Source organism: Candoia aspera, chromosome 7, assembly GCF_035149785.1.
Source record: "Candoia aspera isolate rCanAsp1 chromosome 7, rCanAsp1.hap2, whole genome shotgun sequence".
Lineage (NCBI taxonomy): Eukaryota > Metazoa > Chordata > Lepidosauria > Squamata > Boidae > Candoia > Candoia aspera.
The window spans coordinates 2338364-2354980 of NC_086159.1; the positions used below are offsets into that span (position 1 = coordinate 2338364).

Below are 16617 nucleotides of genomic sequence, written 5' to 3' on the forward strand. Positions count from 1 at the left end.
TATTGGCACCTGGAAATTGGCTTTCAAAGCAAGCACCAGAAAGGAATTCTAAGGCATCAGGTTTTAAACAGCCACTATCAGAAAATCATTACATCATCATGGTATACCATAATTATTCACACCCTTGGGCGGGCAAAACACTCCTAAGCGGTGGGCACTGATGCCCAAGAGTGGGCACTTGCTGTTGCTAGGGGAAATACGGGCTAAGCTGGTGCCTTATCTATTAGGATAGAAGCACTTCCCACTGCCTTCCATTCTCCGCTTTCCACTCTAGCTGGTAACGCACACAATACGCAAAGGGAAAGCGATCCTAACCCAATTTGCAACTTTATTATCTGCTCTGTTCCCAACAGTTGGTGAAGGTCAGTTCTGAGGCCATCATGTTTCTGCTGTCTTCTTCAGATTAACCCTAGAATCACCATTCCGTCACACCCACATTTTGCTTCTCTGGGCTTTATGCAGAGACAGCTCACCTGGTTAGTTTATGATCCGGTGCACTGTATGAAACCATGAAAAGGATTAAATTTAAAAGGTTGTGCAAATGCAATCCCTACTGCAGCCTCCCTGCATCAGCAGAAGGAGAGGGGGAAATCTTTCTAGCTTGATTCTCCTAACTCTGCACGCCATGCTGTTCCCACCAGGTCGGAGGGTTGGCGGAAGAACTTTGTAACCCTGCTGAGATTTGTCACCACCTCCCCTTCTCACCTGCAGTGCGGGTGTCGACAATGAATTCAGACATCTCAAAGGTACGCCCTTCCACAAGACCCTTGCCGGAGACTTTGACCTTGCTGGCATCGCCAATCTCTGACTGCCCCACCATGATCTTAAAGGGGCTGTTGGTGACATGCTTCCCACTCTTCTTCACACTCACCACGTGCTCACCAACCTCCTTGGGGGTGAAGGAGATCCCTGGGGAGAGACAAAGGGGGAATGAAATGGGGCAGGACAAGGGGCAAAGGGCGGGCGGGGGCTGCAGCTTGCAGCTCTGGGCAGGCTCAACCAAGCCAGGAGCTTGTCCATCCAAGCCACACTGATGCCCGGGGGAAAGGCCCGAAGAATTCTGGGAGTTGAAGTCCACCCGTCTTAAATCGGCCAAGGCTGAGAAACACTGCCTTAGGACGTGCTTGGGCACCCATTCTGAGATACCAAGCGAGGGGAGCGCATGCTATAAAAGATGGCTCACCGATATGGCGGTTTGGCAGGCGCTTAAGCAAGCAGGGCTCTTCGTTGCCAGACGGGGCCCTGATGCTGGCGGTCAGGAGGCTCAGGTCACTCTCGGTGATCTTCAGGGACACGTCGGTGGAAGTGCCCACGTTCAGCTGCGAGGTGCGCATGGAATCATCCCCTGGCACCGGAAGGATGGCGAGAGAGAAGCCATCAGGGGGGGATTCAAGGCTTCCTTAAAGGCAGGGGAGTTGGGGGCGAGGGCAGAAGGCTACCTGTGATCTTTGCAGTGAAGGGGCTACCAGGAATATGCTTATCATCAAAGCGTACGATGATATTGTAGTCACCGGGGGCCGTGGGCAAGTAGGAAACCGTGCAGGTGCCGTCTTTGTTGTCCTTGCAGGTGATCTCAGCCTTGGACGGGCCCTCCACTGCCAGGGACAGACCTCCTGTGGGAGGGACAGAGGCTGGTTTAAGAATATGGGCCTTCTTCTTCTGGAGACATCTTATCAAATCCTTTAGACCTGCCCCTCAGCTCCCTCCCTGCGGGTCACTTTGCCCTCCCCACCCCCCTCCTGGCCTCCCCTTAAAGTGCCTGCTTTTCCCACCTACAGCAAGGCATTCTTCATTTGCACACGTGTGTGTATTCTACTTAAGCTCTTCCACTCCCATCTGGTGTCTCCTCCTCCATTCATGTTCCTTGGCAGACACTTTCACCTGAGCACTTGGAATACCTACAGACAGTCTGTAGCATCCCAGCAGCCTGGCTATGCTTTAAGACAGGGGTTCCTAACCAGTGACCTAGGGATCACTGGTAGCCCTCAAAGGTTCTGCAGAAGGTCCTGGGGTGGTACCAACAAAAAAACTCTCCATGAGCTCATCAGATTGTACAAGGATTCAAGTAGGAAGGCCATATCTCATGAGCTTTCATGTCCCCATGAGATTTTACCATGAGAAAATGAATTAATGTTGAGGTCCCACAGACACCATCTCAACTTTCACTGTTGCCATTATATCTACAACTCCCACATCACCAACCCCTGGTTTCAATGAAGGTGTAGGGTCCTCCTTAAATAAATGGATGGTAACCACCCATAGGAAACCCATGCAAGATACAAAGTCCTCCAGTACAAGCCATATTTATTTACTCTCTTCTCAAACCAAACTTCTCTGCAATGAGGTCCACCACATCCTTGCCCTTCACACGCCAAGGAAGCCAGATCACCCATCACCCAGCCCCATCAAGGCCTCCAATCTTCCATCCTCCCTCACCCAGGAGGCCAACTCACAAACATCTACTGAAATAGGTCAGAGTTTGTCATCCAGCAGGTCCAAAGCACTTGGAGGACACCAGATGGTAGAAGACCGAAAGACTGAATTAGACCCTTTGAGCCTCTTAGCGACTCTTATCTACCGGGATGGACAATCACTGTCTTAAGATCTTTCTCAAGATTGCAATTGTAGGCTAGCAACCCTTCCCTGTACACCAGAATGGTCCTGCTGGATCAGGCCAAGGCCCACCCTAATCTAGCGTTTGGTTCCTCACAGATACCTCTGTGGTGCTCACAAGCCAGAGGGGAGATATCAGTTTCCCTGACAACCTGAGATACCAGGGAGTCTTCAAGACCAACAGATACGCAATTCATGAAGGAATCCAGTTACCCTTTAAAGCAGTGTTTCTCAACCTTGGCAACTTTAAGATGGATGGACTTCAACTCCCAGGATTCCCCAGCCAGGCTGGCTGGGGAATCCTGGGAGTTGAAGTCCACCCATCTTAAAGTTGCCAAGGTTGAGAAACACTGCTTTAAAGCCATCCTTATTAGCGGCCAGCACCAGATCCTGTGGCAGTGAATTCCACAGGTGAACGATGCTCTGTGTGAAGAATTGTTTTCTTACGCCTGTTCTAAATCCAATTCCAGTTAGCTTCAACAGGGAAGATTTGTCTTGGGATGAGAACAAAATTCCTCCTTGTCCGCTTTCCAAGGGCTGGGTGGGATTTTGAGCATATTGGTCACATCCTCCCTCTGTTGCATTTTTCAAATTCAAGAGTAGTAGCCTTTTCTCAGAGGGAAAGGGACCAAGCCCCTCTTCTGCACATTTCCCCAACTGCGTGATACCCTTCTTCAAAGGCGACAACCGGGACTCACCTTCGCCTGCATCCTTGGTGATGATGGTGAAGGTTGCAGGCTTGTTGACCATGCCGTGGCTCAGCCCAGGCCCGTAGGCGCTGACGTGCCGAGCGTTGATAGCATCCACGTAGAACTGGAGGGGACTCCCTGGTTAGGGAAAGAAGCAACTGACTCAGGGGTGCTTCTCATAACCCTGGACAGCCTGCAGCTTTCAGGCAGGAGGCAAGGAGGAACTGTAGGAAATAGGCTAATCCTCCTGAAAGTCCTGGGATGCCAGAGTTGGAAGGGAGCTTAGAGGTAATCTAGTCTAGCCCCCTGCTCAGGGCAGGATCTGGTGGAACAGCTCTGACAAACAGCCACCCAGCTTCCCACCTAAAGAGGATCTGGCTCTCTCACCCCTGCCCCCACATCCACTGGGGGCATTTCCTGTGCAAGATTCAATTCATGGGTCTTCCAGCTTGGCTCTTTTCAACCTGCTCAGGCTTGGTGATAGAAAGAAGACCCCCGGGCAGGAATTGCAGATCTAGAGAGGTCTTTTTCTGCAAAACTTGTGACATTCCCAATCTTACATTCTAGACCAGCATTTCTCACACTTGGCAAATTTAAGGTGTCTGGACTTCAACTCCCAAAATTCCCCAGCCAGCATGGGTTAGGGTGAGGGTGGGTGGGGAATTCTGGGAATTGAAGTCCACACATCTTTAAGTTGCCAAGTTTGGGAAGCACTGGTCTAGACCCAAATCCTAAAACTCCAGCTCGATTTCCAATGCCCGTAAAACGTTTTGATTGGTGGAGAGAACAGCTGGGTTCACACCACCTGCATACCCAGGGCAACCCCAGACCTAGCCCTGCATTCACACAAAATGCTAGGATGTGGTGGGTTGGGTCTTGAGTCCCCTAGGTTGCTAGGTGAGAGCCCAGCCCGGTTGGTTTGTTCACTCTGTGCAGGGACAAACTGAGAAAATGGGTGAATTCAGAACCCAGGTTAAGCATGATGTGTGAATGCAGGCATTTTCTCTCCCCAGGAATTAATCTGGCCCCTAAGCCCGTTCTCTCTCTCTCTCTCTCTCTCTCCAGTGCCCACCTGGAATGTGGTTGCCATCGTATCTGATGTCCATCTCATGCAGCCCCCTTTCCGTGGGGGCATACTTCACTGTCACGGTCCCGTCCTTATTGTCCGCAATGTGGGGACGCGCTGTCTTGCCTGAAGGCATCCTTACCTCCCCTGCAGGGCAGGAAGGAAAACAGGCTGATGAGACCTGAAGGGCATGGTGGCATCTGCCCCTAAGAATGGGACTAGCCAGGAGTGGGAACTCTCCCTGCAGCTACAACCCCCAGCAGCCCATCCTGGCCAACAGTGAGGGATGCTGGGAGTTGTAGTTCAGCGACATTTCCCACTTCTGGGCTGGCTCCACCCCACCCATGTCCCCACCTAAAGCAGGAGTGGGGCAGACGTACAGCAACTGGGAGCTGCAGGCGGGGAGCGGTGGGCAGAGCCAGAGGTGGGCAGGGCTGGCAGGGTTACCTTGCTGTCTGCATCTGGGCTGCTCCGCCTTCTCTCCCCCCCAAGTCCCCCCAATGCAGTCATCTCAGAAGGGCCCTGCAGCCACAGGCTCACCCCCCAGCCTTATATGAGAAATGGGGGGTGGGGGCTGCATCTCCCAGAGGTTAAAAAATCAGTGCCTCAAAAAAGCAATGCTCTGTTCCAGGCGCATCGAGGGAAGAGAACAGAACAGCGGAATGCACTTTTCCAACAATGGCACATTGTGTAGCAATGGAATGTGGGGTGGAGGAACAGGGAGAATCCAAGACCCCCACCTCAAGGACGCAGAGGTCCCCCCTGCACCCCACTCCCCAAACAGACAGACGCGCTACCTGTGATCTCCCCCTTCTGCACAGCGAAGGGGATGACCAAGTTGAAGGGCCGCAGCATGGCGTCCACGCTCTCTGGTGGGGCGACGGGCTCATCCGTGGCCTGGCGAGGAGGGGAGGAGAGGAAATGGAGGGGGGGAAGAGAGAGACTGAGTCCAGATAGAGGGGGGGAGGGCAGAAAGAGCGAAAGAGCCCCCCAGGGCGAGGCACACTGAAAGGGAAAGATGTGGCAAGCCCCCACAGAGTCTGGGGGCATGGAGGCTGAAAGAAACAGGGCTGCTAGAAAGAAGGGGGCCATCCCCCCCAAAAAAGAGTCCAAGACACAGTGGGGCTGGGGGGGGGATTTGGGGGCAGCCCAGAATCGCAAACAGGAGATTCAGGACTGTCCACTGCTTACATCTGCCTTGCTGAAACAGCTGGAATGCTATGGCTGCATTCAGCTAGCCACAGGATATTCAGTTTGCATGACCCACCGAGCCACAATGACCCAAAGACCTTCCGGCCCAGGATGTTGGGTGGACTTGCTCAAAACCTGGAGGGAGTCCATCAATGCTACCTTAGTGTGCTGGGTTCCAAAGCTGCTTAACTGCTTAAAAAGCGGAACTGGATGTTCTGCAAACTTTCTTGGGCCCACATTTTCACTCTGGGATCTCTCAGATCTTCCCCTGCAGATACAACTCACCGTTTTGGTGGGGAAGGGCTGCGTAATCCCCCGAGGAGGCCTGGCCCACTCACATGGGGTTCCAACAGCACCTACATTTTGCGAGGGCCCAAAGAGGCCTTTGGGAAGGGAGGAGCAGGAGGGAGCAGACAAATGCCCGGGAGATGCCAAGGCCAGTAACTTGGTTCTGCCAGGGATGTCTGCAGGGTGTAGCCCAAAAAGTCAAGATGGCAGCTGCGAGGGTGCTACTGAAGCTCTGTGTTGCACCCTAAAAATAGGCAGAGCTCATATTTTCACACTTTTTAGTTCTTTTTTTTCTTGTAGTATTCTTTATTTCATTTCTTGTAGTTTTTATATATATGTTGAAAAATTTAATAAAGTTTTATTTAAAAAAACAGGGAGAGCTTTAATGGCACCATCATGGCCACCATCTTGATTTTTTCCACCGCACCCCGCGGACCCCCCTGGCTTTGGGCATGGAGCAGGACCCTCCTTTCCAAGACAGAAAGAGAGAGACAGTGAGAGGAACAGAGGCTGAGAGGCACAGAGGGACACAGTCCTGGTACCCAGTGTGGAGGGAAGCCACCGGTGTGGTGCACCGGGAAGGGCTGGTGAAGCTGGATGGATTCGCAGGGCTCCTCAACCTGGGGAATCGAGTCACAGGCCTGGCGGGAAGCAAGGGAGACATCAGTAGATGGCCATGCATGCATGCTGAGAGCCCTCTTCACCCAGGACAGCTGTGGGGGGGGAGCACCAAACACAATCACAAGAACAATGCCAGGCCTTGACCGTTGAGACGGCCAGCGAGGACCCTGCACAGCTATTACTTCTGCAGCTATGCAAGGACCCCAGCTGCCCATGGTTCCAAGGCTTGGGGAATATCCCATAACGCTTTTGGTTCAATGCCTACTGCAAATTCAGTCCCAGCATTTATTTATTCACTCGAGGAGATGGGCAGCCATATAAATTTGATTAATAAGTACATAAATAAATAAGCCAGTGTTCACATCAGCATGGACCGAGCATGGCTAGGGTCAAAAAAGGAAATCAGCACCACTTCACTGTGGATGCCCTGAGCTTACAGCACCCATCACTCCTGTTTTGTCTGGGGAAGATGGGACTTGTAGTCAGGGAGGCACCTGTTGGGGGAGAGCTGCCTCCCATTACTTAAAAAAGTGACAATGAGTGTTTTGGGTTTTTTTGCCTTGCTGGCAAACAGGTTGGGGGAGCCCAAAGCCTACAGAAATCAGGGCAGTAAGTTGAAGAAATCTGCTAATTTCTTCCTCAACATTTGGGAACAGTCCATCCAGCCTTTCCTAGGTGGTGCCCTCCATATGCGTAGTTCGTTCGGTGCCCAAGAATTGGGGGGAAGCCCTGATAACTCTATAGATATGTATCTGCCGTCTTGACCTGTCTTGAGTAATAATCCATAGGACAGTCTTGGGGTCTTCTTGAGTCCATCCCTCCCTCCACCTGCCTGTTGGCTTCTCCTTCTGTTCCCCTTACAGGTGTCCACAGGGCGTGGTCAAAAAGGTCAAGATGGAAGCCACAATGACGCCATCGAAGCTCTGCCAAGACCCACATAAAAAGTGGGCAGAGTTTCGATGGCACCATTGTGGCCACTTTTGACCACACCTTGCGGCCACCCCTGCCACGCATTCTTATCTTCTAGTCTTCCTTCCACTCATGTAACATGCCCAAAGTCTCCCCTCAAAAAGGCCCCCCCACCTTTTTGCTTCCTACAGTGATCTTTTGATATTGTTTCTGTCTTCAGATCCATAATTTGAAAGCAGCTGTTTTCGTTCTCAGTGCCCAGCTTTTACAGTATATTGACTGACTGATTCTGTGCCATCCAGTTGATGTCAACTCTGAGCGAGCATATAGATAGATCTTCTCCAGGAGGATCTGTCCCCAACCTGCTCCTTCAGCTGTTCCAATGGTCTTACCCTCAACTACCATTGGGAAAATAATGGCTTTCACTATTCTGAACTTTATTATAGAACTTTTGCCTTCCAACTGCCTTTTAGTAGTATGATGTCTGTTCTAGATACTACATTTATAACCTCTTGTTATTTGCCAGTAACAATATTCTCAACTGGAAGGGACCTCAAAGGTCTTCTACTCCGACCAGTGTGTCTCAACCTTGGCGCTTTTAAGAGGTGTGGACTTCAACTCCCAGAATCCTCAATATCTTCCCCCAGTGCATCCATAGTGGGTGCATACAGATGAGTTATATTATGCGTAGAATCCACTAATACCAGAGATATCCTGTCACTGGGTTATAGCCAAGCGCATGGCTTTGCTGTGTACCACAGCCACTGTTTTCCTTTGGATGTTCTCATGTCTCAAATAGTAGCATATCATATAACTGTCTGATTTGAAGTGGCCTGTTCTGGTCCACCTAAATGTGCTTATTCTTCAAACACTCAGCATGCTTCGTTCCCATTAGACCATGGTTTCTCAACCACGGCAACGTGAAGATGTGTGGACTTCAGCTCTCAGAATTCTCCAGCTTGCCACGGTTGAGAAATACTGCGCTAGACAGCTCCAAGCTTTCCATGAGTCATGCTTCTCACATCCACATGCGAATTATGCATATCTTTGTCAAGTGAGGAACTCGTCTTTCCAAACTGGCACCACCAGTAACCAGATTACCATGTGATTTCAGTCTGACCTGATCAGCATCCCCAGATCTACTCAGTTTTGACAATCCATATCTCCAGTTTGACAGTCTTCCCCATAGCTAGAGAGATGTTTCCAACTTGGGTGGGTCTTAGCATCTGGCACCCAAAAGTTTCAGCCTTGCCTATACTAAATTTTTTGGCAACAAGACAGAAACAGTTTGCAATTGTCTTCTTCTGCGTTTGATCACAAGTTCCTTTTCCTATATGGGCTGGGTCCCTCATACATGCAGAGTCCACAGACCCGCACCCCACTATGGATGACCCTCAGCTCCCCAGCCCCTTTTGGCCTTACCAGCAGGGGAGGCCCTACCAGGAGCTCCAGCCCCCACCAGTGTCTCTGTCAAGGTTACTGGAGTACAGAGATCATCAAAATGGTAACCCTTTTGACCCATGATGGCCATTAGAAAATTGTGCCTACTCTGTGTCCCTCTACCCCACAGAGGTTGGTTTTGTCTGGGCACGCTTGGCTCAAACACTCCGTACTCACCACCACATGAAAGGGGCTGTTGGGGATCTGCTCGCCTCCAAAGCGGATGGTGATGACGTATTTGCCAGGCTCAGGAGCTGTGTAATAGATGTCAAAGGTCCCATCGTGGTTCTCCACCACATCTACATCCAGCTCAGCCCCATCGGGCGTGGAAACCTTGCACGTCACTTTGCCCTTCCCAGCTGCCTTGGCATCAACCGTGATCACCGTCTCCTCTCCAATCTGGATGGTGGGACCAAGACATGCCCCTGCAGAGAAACGGAGGACAATTGCCACCTAACCTGTCCGAGAATCCAGCCAGGCCCAGGAGCCACAACAGACCACTAAGGTAGTTCAGAGAGGGGATGGAAGAAACGCTCGTGAGTGGGTATCAAGTCAGAAGTCAGAAAATCTCCTTGTCCCCACTCAGCCAATGGCTCTGTCCAGCAGGCAGAGTTATGGTTAAAGCAGGGGATAATGGGAACCGCAGTCTAAAATATAGAGAGAACATCCAATTTGTACAGACTGTGGGCCTGAAGGACAAGAGGGTGAAAAAGAAAACTCTGAAATGATTCAGTGGGCATCTAGAAGAGGGAGAAAAGGAGATTCAAGAAAAGGATCCATACTAGGGTGGTAAAATCATAGAATCAGAGGATGGGAAAGGGACCTCAAAGGTCTTCTACTCCAACCAGTGTTTCTCAACCTTGGCCCTTTTAAGAGGTGTGGACTTCTACTCCCAGAATTCCCTAGCCAGCCTTGCTGGCTGGGGAATTCTGGGAGTTGAAGTCCACACCTCTTAAAAGGGCTAGGGTTGAGAAACACTGACTCCAGCCAAGTGGCTGTCCAACCTTTGCTCAGAAGCCTTCAGTGATGAAGCCCCCACGACTCCAGGAGGAAGCCTGGAGCCCATTCTTTGCACGGAGAAGCTCCCAGGCTTCATTGTTTCCCAGGAACAGTGAGATCCAAAGAGTTGGGAGCAGGCTTAGGGTAAGGTGGGGCAACTGGCACATGAGAGTTTCTTGCCATCACAGCAAAGCTTACCCAGTCCGTGGCCTCCGATAGAAACTGCAAACAGAAAGACGGAAACAGCCATAAGCATCCTTGTTGGGAGTTGCTCTCACCCAAGGAAGGTTCAAAGGGGGGTGGGGGGCGTCCAGGTATGGAGGGGGGCAACCACCCACCTGTCACCAGGCACTTGCTGGCATCCCCAGCGGGCAAGGCATGGATGCGGAAAGGCGAGTACGGGATTTCATCGCCTCCGTATTTGATGGTGATGGTGTAGCGGCCTGTCACGTCCGGAACGTAGGAGACTGTGTAGGTCCCGTCCCTGTTGTCCCGAATGTTGGCTTTCTTGGGTTTGCCCTCAGGGTCCTGGGGAGAAAGACAGGTGGAGCGTCTGGGCAAGGGCCAGCTTCAGGCGGCATCCAGTGCAAAAGCGCGGCTCTTCTCCAATCAAAACCTTCAGCCAAGCGATCACGGGGAGCTGGGGGGCCTGCCAATGAACACCTGCCTCCAGAGGGCCAAATGGTGGGCGGGGGGGGGGGGAGTTCTGCCCCAGAAGCCTCATTTTCCATGGCAGGGCTTGTGTGGGGCAAAAAGAAAAGAGAGTGTCCCTGAGCACATACAAAGTGTCTTTCTCGCTCATTAGCAAACGAAATGCAGCCAGCACATAGGCGGGCCAGATGCCCAAGTCGGGAGCAAAAGACCTTTGCAATAACGGTAGACGGGTGCCCATCCCTCTTCCTGTCAAGGAACAAAGTCCTCTTGCTCCAATGCCCCGGTGGGAGAAGGAGACGGAGACGTAGCATTTGAACCCTGGGCTGGCTATATACATGGACATCGGCTTACAGTTTGCAGTAGCCGGTTTCTGCATAATGAGGGGCTTTTTGAGCACCTGGAATTAAAAGCTTTTTTTAATCAGAAGTCATCCTTGAATCTCTGCAGCATCAGCTGGAGTGAAGCCTGAGGGCACGACTGTTTTGCATGTGACTAACAGATTAGAGGCACTGACTGGGGGGGGCGGGGGGGGGGAATGTGCTCCAGACTCCTCCTCGTAAGAATCCAGCCACGAATGACCCACATAACCACAAAACACAACCACTCTGTCATAACCACCCTAACACGCTTCCAAGCCAGATTCTGCAATAGTTCAATGCAGTGTTTCTCAACCCTGGCCACTTTAAGATGGGTGGACTTCAACTCCCAGAATTCCCCAGCCAGCCAATTCTGGGAGGTGAAGTCCACCCATCTTAAAGTGGCCAAGGTTGAGAAGCCCTGGCTTTAATGTGGCAACTTGGTTCATGCAACATGCAAAGACAAGGGCAGGCTTTCATATCGGTCCAGCCCATGGTGCGAACTCAGCTGCCGGTCCCAGCCTTGTGCTAACGTGACCGGCTTGCTTGCTGCTTAGTGTGAAGAGATAGTCAGGCCATCAGTGAAGTTTATAAACCATGGTCTGTGGCTAGGAACAGCCCCCTGCGGTTTAAGCAAGGCTCCACCTTTAAGTCATTAGCATCCATACAAGCCACAACGAGGTCCAGCACATCCTAAGGCCATTGCACGAGCTACATTTTTAGCAGGATGTTGCCCAGCGTGTGACATCATTGCCCCTCTTCCCCTCCCCCAGCGGATGCCGCAATGTCCATTCCTCCTCTGTGATCAGAAGCCAGGTCAGGGGCTGCGGGGCTGCTCGTCCTGAGCCTCTCTGCCACTGCCCGCCTCGCAAGGGCCACCTCTCTGCTGCTGACACACCCAGGCCCAACGCAGGGCCCCCAGGCCACCCACAGCCCGCTCCTGGGCCCATCACTTACCAAGATCTGCACTGTGAGCAGCCCCTCACCAGCATCACGGGCATCAATGGTGAACTCGACTGGCAGGCTGGCAGGGATGCCCGAGGCATTGAGACCAGGCCCGCTGGCTCGCACTTTGCTGGCATCATGGGCAGGAAGGACCCGGATCTTAAAGGGGCTGAAAGAGGCAGAAGCCACATTGGGCAAATAACATATTGGGCAAACACAGCTGCTCAGTTGTAACAGACCGAGATGAGCGTGTGTCTGAACACAGTGCCACGCTGGCAAGAAACATTAGCCTACGTTGGAAATGTTATGCCAGATGCTGGGAGTAAGGCCAGGGAAACTCTGCATGAGGTCAGAGGACCTGCTGCTAGACAGATTCCTGGTTCCCCACTGCAAGATTGGTCAGACTACAACTCCCATCCCTGATTCACGGTGGCTGGGAATGCTGGAGGTTGTAGTCTGGTTCATCTAGAGGGCACTGGGCTGGGCAATTCTAGAGCCACAGACCAGGAGTCCAACAGGCTTAACACAAAAGACAGTTTTATAAATAAACGCGGGGGGATTTGGCGTTTCTTCCCTGCCACCAAGCTGCCTGGGGCCTTTGGCTCCCGTTCTGCCCATGCAGGAGCTTTGAGCCCTGGCCAGACTGTGTTCCACCCCAGGGTGGAATGCTTCCCCTCCACCAAAATATCTTGGCTGCTCTCTGTCGCTCTCCCCAACAGTGGGCCAGAGGGCAGGCTTGGAGCCAGGCTCACAGAACAACCATCCGATGCGTGGGTAGAACAATGGAGCGCGGCCAAAATGCTGGACAGAATGGACATGTGCGGCCAGGACACAGCGTCCTCCTGTGGGCTGGAAGGCGGGGCTGGGGAGAGTGACAGACACAGCTGAGCAGCAGCAGAGCAGGACTCGCAGTGCTGCCAAGCCTCGAGCACAGGGGCATCAAGAGGAAGGCATCTATGATGGGGGCCCTCCAATGACAGGAGGGGAAGCGGGCAGGGCCCTCTAGCCCCCAAGAGTCGGCCCACGTGGCTCACCTGCGGGGCACCTCTTGTCCAGCGTATTTGACAGAGATGGTGTACGGCCCGTCTGTGGCCGCTGTGTATTTCACCGCATGAGTGCCATCCCCATTATCACGCACCTCCACTGGCTCGGCCACCCCTGGACAAAGAAAGAGGAGTAAAGGAGTAGAAGGCATCTAAGGTGGGTTCAAATCAACTCAAGTTTCCTTTCCAACTAGGGCAGGACTGGCCCATCAGGTATTTCAAACTCTTCCAAAGAGGGGAAGTCACAGGCAGCCCTCTGGCATTTAGCCCCTCGAATCAGAGCTTGGCTACCGAAAGGGGAACAATGCTGGGGTCACCTCTGCTCCCCTCCTCCAGGATCCAGGCACCGACCTCTATCCTTTGCCACCCTCCACATGCCTCAGCACACAGACCGGCAAGCCGCATCGAGGCAATTCTTCCCAACTTGCTGCTGTTGGCATGCGCCATCCCATAACGCTGCCTCGATCAACGCTCCCCCCCAACCTCCATACCTGAGGGTCCCAACACCTTCACCTCAAGGGGGGCTAGCCCAGCCTTGCTGCAATCGACTGTGAAGGTCTGGGGAACACGCGCTCTCACGCCGGCCCCCAGCCCGGGCCCTGAGCACTTCACTTTGCTGGGATCGACCACATCTTTGACCGGAACACGGAAGGGGCTCCCTGAGAAGAGAGATCAACTATCAGTTCCCCAAAGATGGATTGCCCTTTTGGCACCTGGACCGCATCTGGTTGCACATCTGGGCTTCCACCCGGGAAGGAAGGGTTATCAAGTAAGGAAACCCACAGAGGAAGGAGGACTAGATCACCATGGAACTGGAGCTATCCAACCAGCCCCCCTGGAGAATCTGGAGCTGTTTTCCTCAACCTGGGCCACTTTAAGATGTGTGGACTTCAACTCCCAGAATTCCCCAGCCAGCATGGCTGGCTGGGGAATTCTGGGAGTTGAAGTCCACACATCTTAAAGTGGCCCAGGTTGAGAAACATTAGCCTGGAGGAAAGAGGCTTGCAGAGAAGAGTTCCCAGATCTAGAACAATGTCCTCCATCTTGGCAAGCCCCCTTTCCTCAGCTATCCTTTCCACCCACCTGGGATGGGGCGTCCCCCAAAGGTGATGTTGACATCATAGTCCCCTGGCGTGAAGGGGATGTATTCCACGCTGCAGCTGCCGTCTTTGTTGTCCTTGCACGACATTTTGGCCTCTGAGGGGCCTTCAATGGCCAAGCCGAGACCACCAGTCCCTGCGCCCCTGTGAAAGGAAAAGACCCCTTAAAGAACCCCGCCTGAAAACAGGGCCCGCGAGCAAAGCTGCAGCGTCGCTACAGGAAGTCCTTCTGTCTAGCCCCAAACCATTAGGTGGATTAAAAAAAGCAAAATTATGAAGCAAGTGAAATGCACGAGGGTTGCAGGGAAAAGTCACTAGATGCAATAGAACCATCCCTTCTATGCGACCTGGGGTTCAAAGGTCATCGAATCTCAAAAGTGCTGCAGCACAAACATCCGTGGACACTTCCCTTTATCAGTGATAACCCCTTGGACATCCCCAGAGAAACGTCAGCTGACTGTGGGTGCCTGTCTTGAATTTCATCCAGTCATTTGTGATGATGATTTATTTATTGTTTGTTTGAAGTCATGCACCACCCAAAGTCCTTTGGGACTGGGGCAAGTTATAAGTACTGTCCTATAAATCAGTGAGTCAGTCCATTCGTAAAATAAAATGTTCTAGGCAAAATATGCACCTCGCCCCGGAAGCCGTGAAATCTTCTGCGTTCGCAAGCAAGGATGCCAAATTCCCAACAGCAGCTCCCCCTTGGCTTCCCACCAGAGGTGTTGGACGTGCACCGCAGTGGCACATGCTGGCTGGGAAATTCTGGGAGGTGAAGTCCACCCGTCTTAAAGTTGCCAAGTTTGAAAAACACTGGGTTAGGCCAAATGCTACCTGCAAAGACTGGAGGCTGCCTTGAACCCAAGGCCTCGATTAATTAACCTGGATTTTTCCACCTTTTCTCCGAGCGGAATAATTACTGCTAAACCCAGTTGGAGAGGTGAAGGAGAGGCCTACCTGGTTTCCACAGTGAAACGGTTTGATTTGTTCACAAGGCCCCCCTCAAGGCCGGGGCCATAGGCACGGACGCGACTGGGGTCACAGCCCTCAGTGACTCCCACCCGGAAGGGGCTCTTGGGCACTGGCACATCATCGTAAGTCACCTCCACCAGATGCACCCCTGCAAGGCAAACAGCTCAAGTGGGCCCCCATCCCCTGTGCAAGGCAAACATCACTGCACCCTTGCCTGGGAGGGCGGACTCTACATTCCCTTCCATTATTACGACACTCCCAAGGCTTCTGCTATTGTACGGTATACACCCATATATTCAGCATATCGAGAATTTTTCCTCCCCCCCCCTTCTTCAAGTTGTTAGCCCTCAAGACTGAAAATAGGCATGCAAGCATTTGGAGAAACCGCTGGTTTGACTGGGTGCAAATGAGCAAAGGTAAACAAAATTGCTTGCAGAATAAACTCTGCTTGCAGAATTCTGGTTAAAGAATTCCAGTTGCAACTAGAAACTCCTGACTTCTCATTTTATTTCCCATTTCATTAAAGAGGGCAGGGAAGTGCTGCACGTCAAAGCAGGGAGGGAGCAAAATAGAGGTGGGAGGAGCGCATAAGTGGAGCCTTACCATCTTCGAAGGCGGTATACTGGACCCGGTACGTGCCATCCCCATTGTCGGTGATGTAGGTGTCTGTCTTGGCCCCTGAGGGGTTAATGACCCGCACCTTGATGTGGTTGCCCCCGGTTTTGGTGAGAGAGCGAGCGTCCACTGTGAACTCCGTGGTGACCTCACACAGCACCCCTGGGGAGAAAGGGGAAAGGATTTAGCAATGCAGACAACACCGCTTGGATCACCCAGAAAATACTGTAGGAACCCAGAATTCAAGACTGCATCACTAGCTGGGTGCAGGAATCTGTTTTCTCCCAAAAGGGGGCTGCAAAGAGGTAAAGCTCTTAGATATAACTGGATCCTTCATTAAAAATAAAAAATGGGGAGAATGCAACGTGGCATTATGTGGTACCCTATCAGAAAAGAGGAATACAGAAGATAATGCTGTGAAGGATTGTTTCTGGAGCTCTGGAAGGAGAATGATAGAATCTCAGAATCCAAGAATGGGAAGGGGCCACGGAGGCCACACAGCCCTGCCCTTTGTTCAGTGTAAATTACAGGGAGGGAGGACTGTCTGTTTTCCACCGGAGGAGCTACAGTGAAGGAAAGCCCACAATCCCACAGGGTTATTTGTTCCACTGTCCACCTGCTCTTACTGTTGGGAAGTTTTTACTAACTTTCTTTCACAATCTGCCTCCTGGTCCCTAAGCTTTTTCCACGTCCTATCCTTTGGAATGCAAGAAAACAAGTCTGGGCATCCTTTTGAGCCTTTGATGGGAGATTTAACTTCTCAATCTTTTTTTTTCAAGGTATTCTTTCCAGCTTTTTTTAAAAACACATCCAGCTCCTTCTAGCTCCCTTCCCAGGACTTAGTTTCTAGTCTGGATCTCTTCCAATTCTCCAAATCCTTCTTACTGATCAATGCAGAAAGGAATGGAGCTTCCCATGATGAGGAAACCCTCTTTCTGTTGATACAGTCAAACTCTGCAGTCACCATGCACCTCCTTTTTCAGAGACAGCTGGGAATCAACCACAGTTTCAGTATTCCAATAGATCTGTAGTTTAACTTCTGGCTAGTAATTACCCCTAAAGAATACCTTTACAAAGGCCAACATCTGCATGGTTTGTTATTAATTTTGTAACCTC

The 16617-nt window shown here is 51.8% G+C and overlaps 1 protein-coding gene across 2 annotated transcripts in view; it reads right to left on the reverse strand.

Moving 5' to 3' along the window:
• Window positions 1-16617, reverse strand: part of FLNC (filamin C) — a 74680-nt gene that overhangs the window by 12274 nt on the left and 45789 nt on the right. The window contains exons 22-37 of one of the 2 annotated variants that reach the window (XM_063308984.1): window positions 15490-15663; window positions 14872-15034; window positions 13898-14058; window positions 13306-13473; window positions 12806-12929; window positions 11784-11940; window positions 10155-10344; window positions 10015-10038; window positions 8995-9242; window positions 6390-6488; window positions 5166-5265; window positions 4375-4515; window positions 3312-3440; window positions 1440-1613; window positions 1184-1345; window positions 706-909 (exon numbers count right to left, since the gene is read on the reverse strand). In XM_063308984.1, coding sequence (XP_063165054.1) covers window positions 706-909; window positions 1184-1345; window positions 1440-1613; window positions 3312-3440; window positions 4375-4515; window positions 5166-5265; window positions 6390-6488; window positions 8995-9242; window positions 10015-10038; window positions 10155-10344; window positions 11784-11940; window positions 12806-12929; window positions 13306-13473; window positions 13898-14058; window positions 14872-15034; window positions 15490-15663 — 2418 coding nt within the window. The remainder of the gene's footprint in view (window positions 1-705; window positions 910-1183; window positions 1346-1439; window positions 1614-3311; window positions 3441-4374; window positions 4516-5165; window positions 5266-6389; window positions 6489-8994; window positions 9243-10014; window positions 10039-10154; window positions 10345-11783; window positions 11941-12805; window positions 12930-13305; window positions 13474-13897; window positions 14059-14871; window positions 15035-15489; window positions 15664-16617) is intronic. The other variant, XM_063308985.1, reaches the window with a different exon arrangement.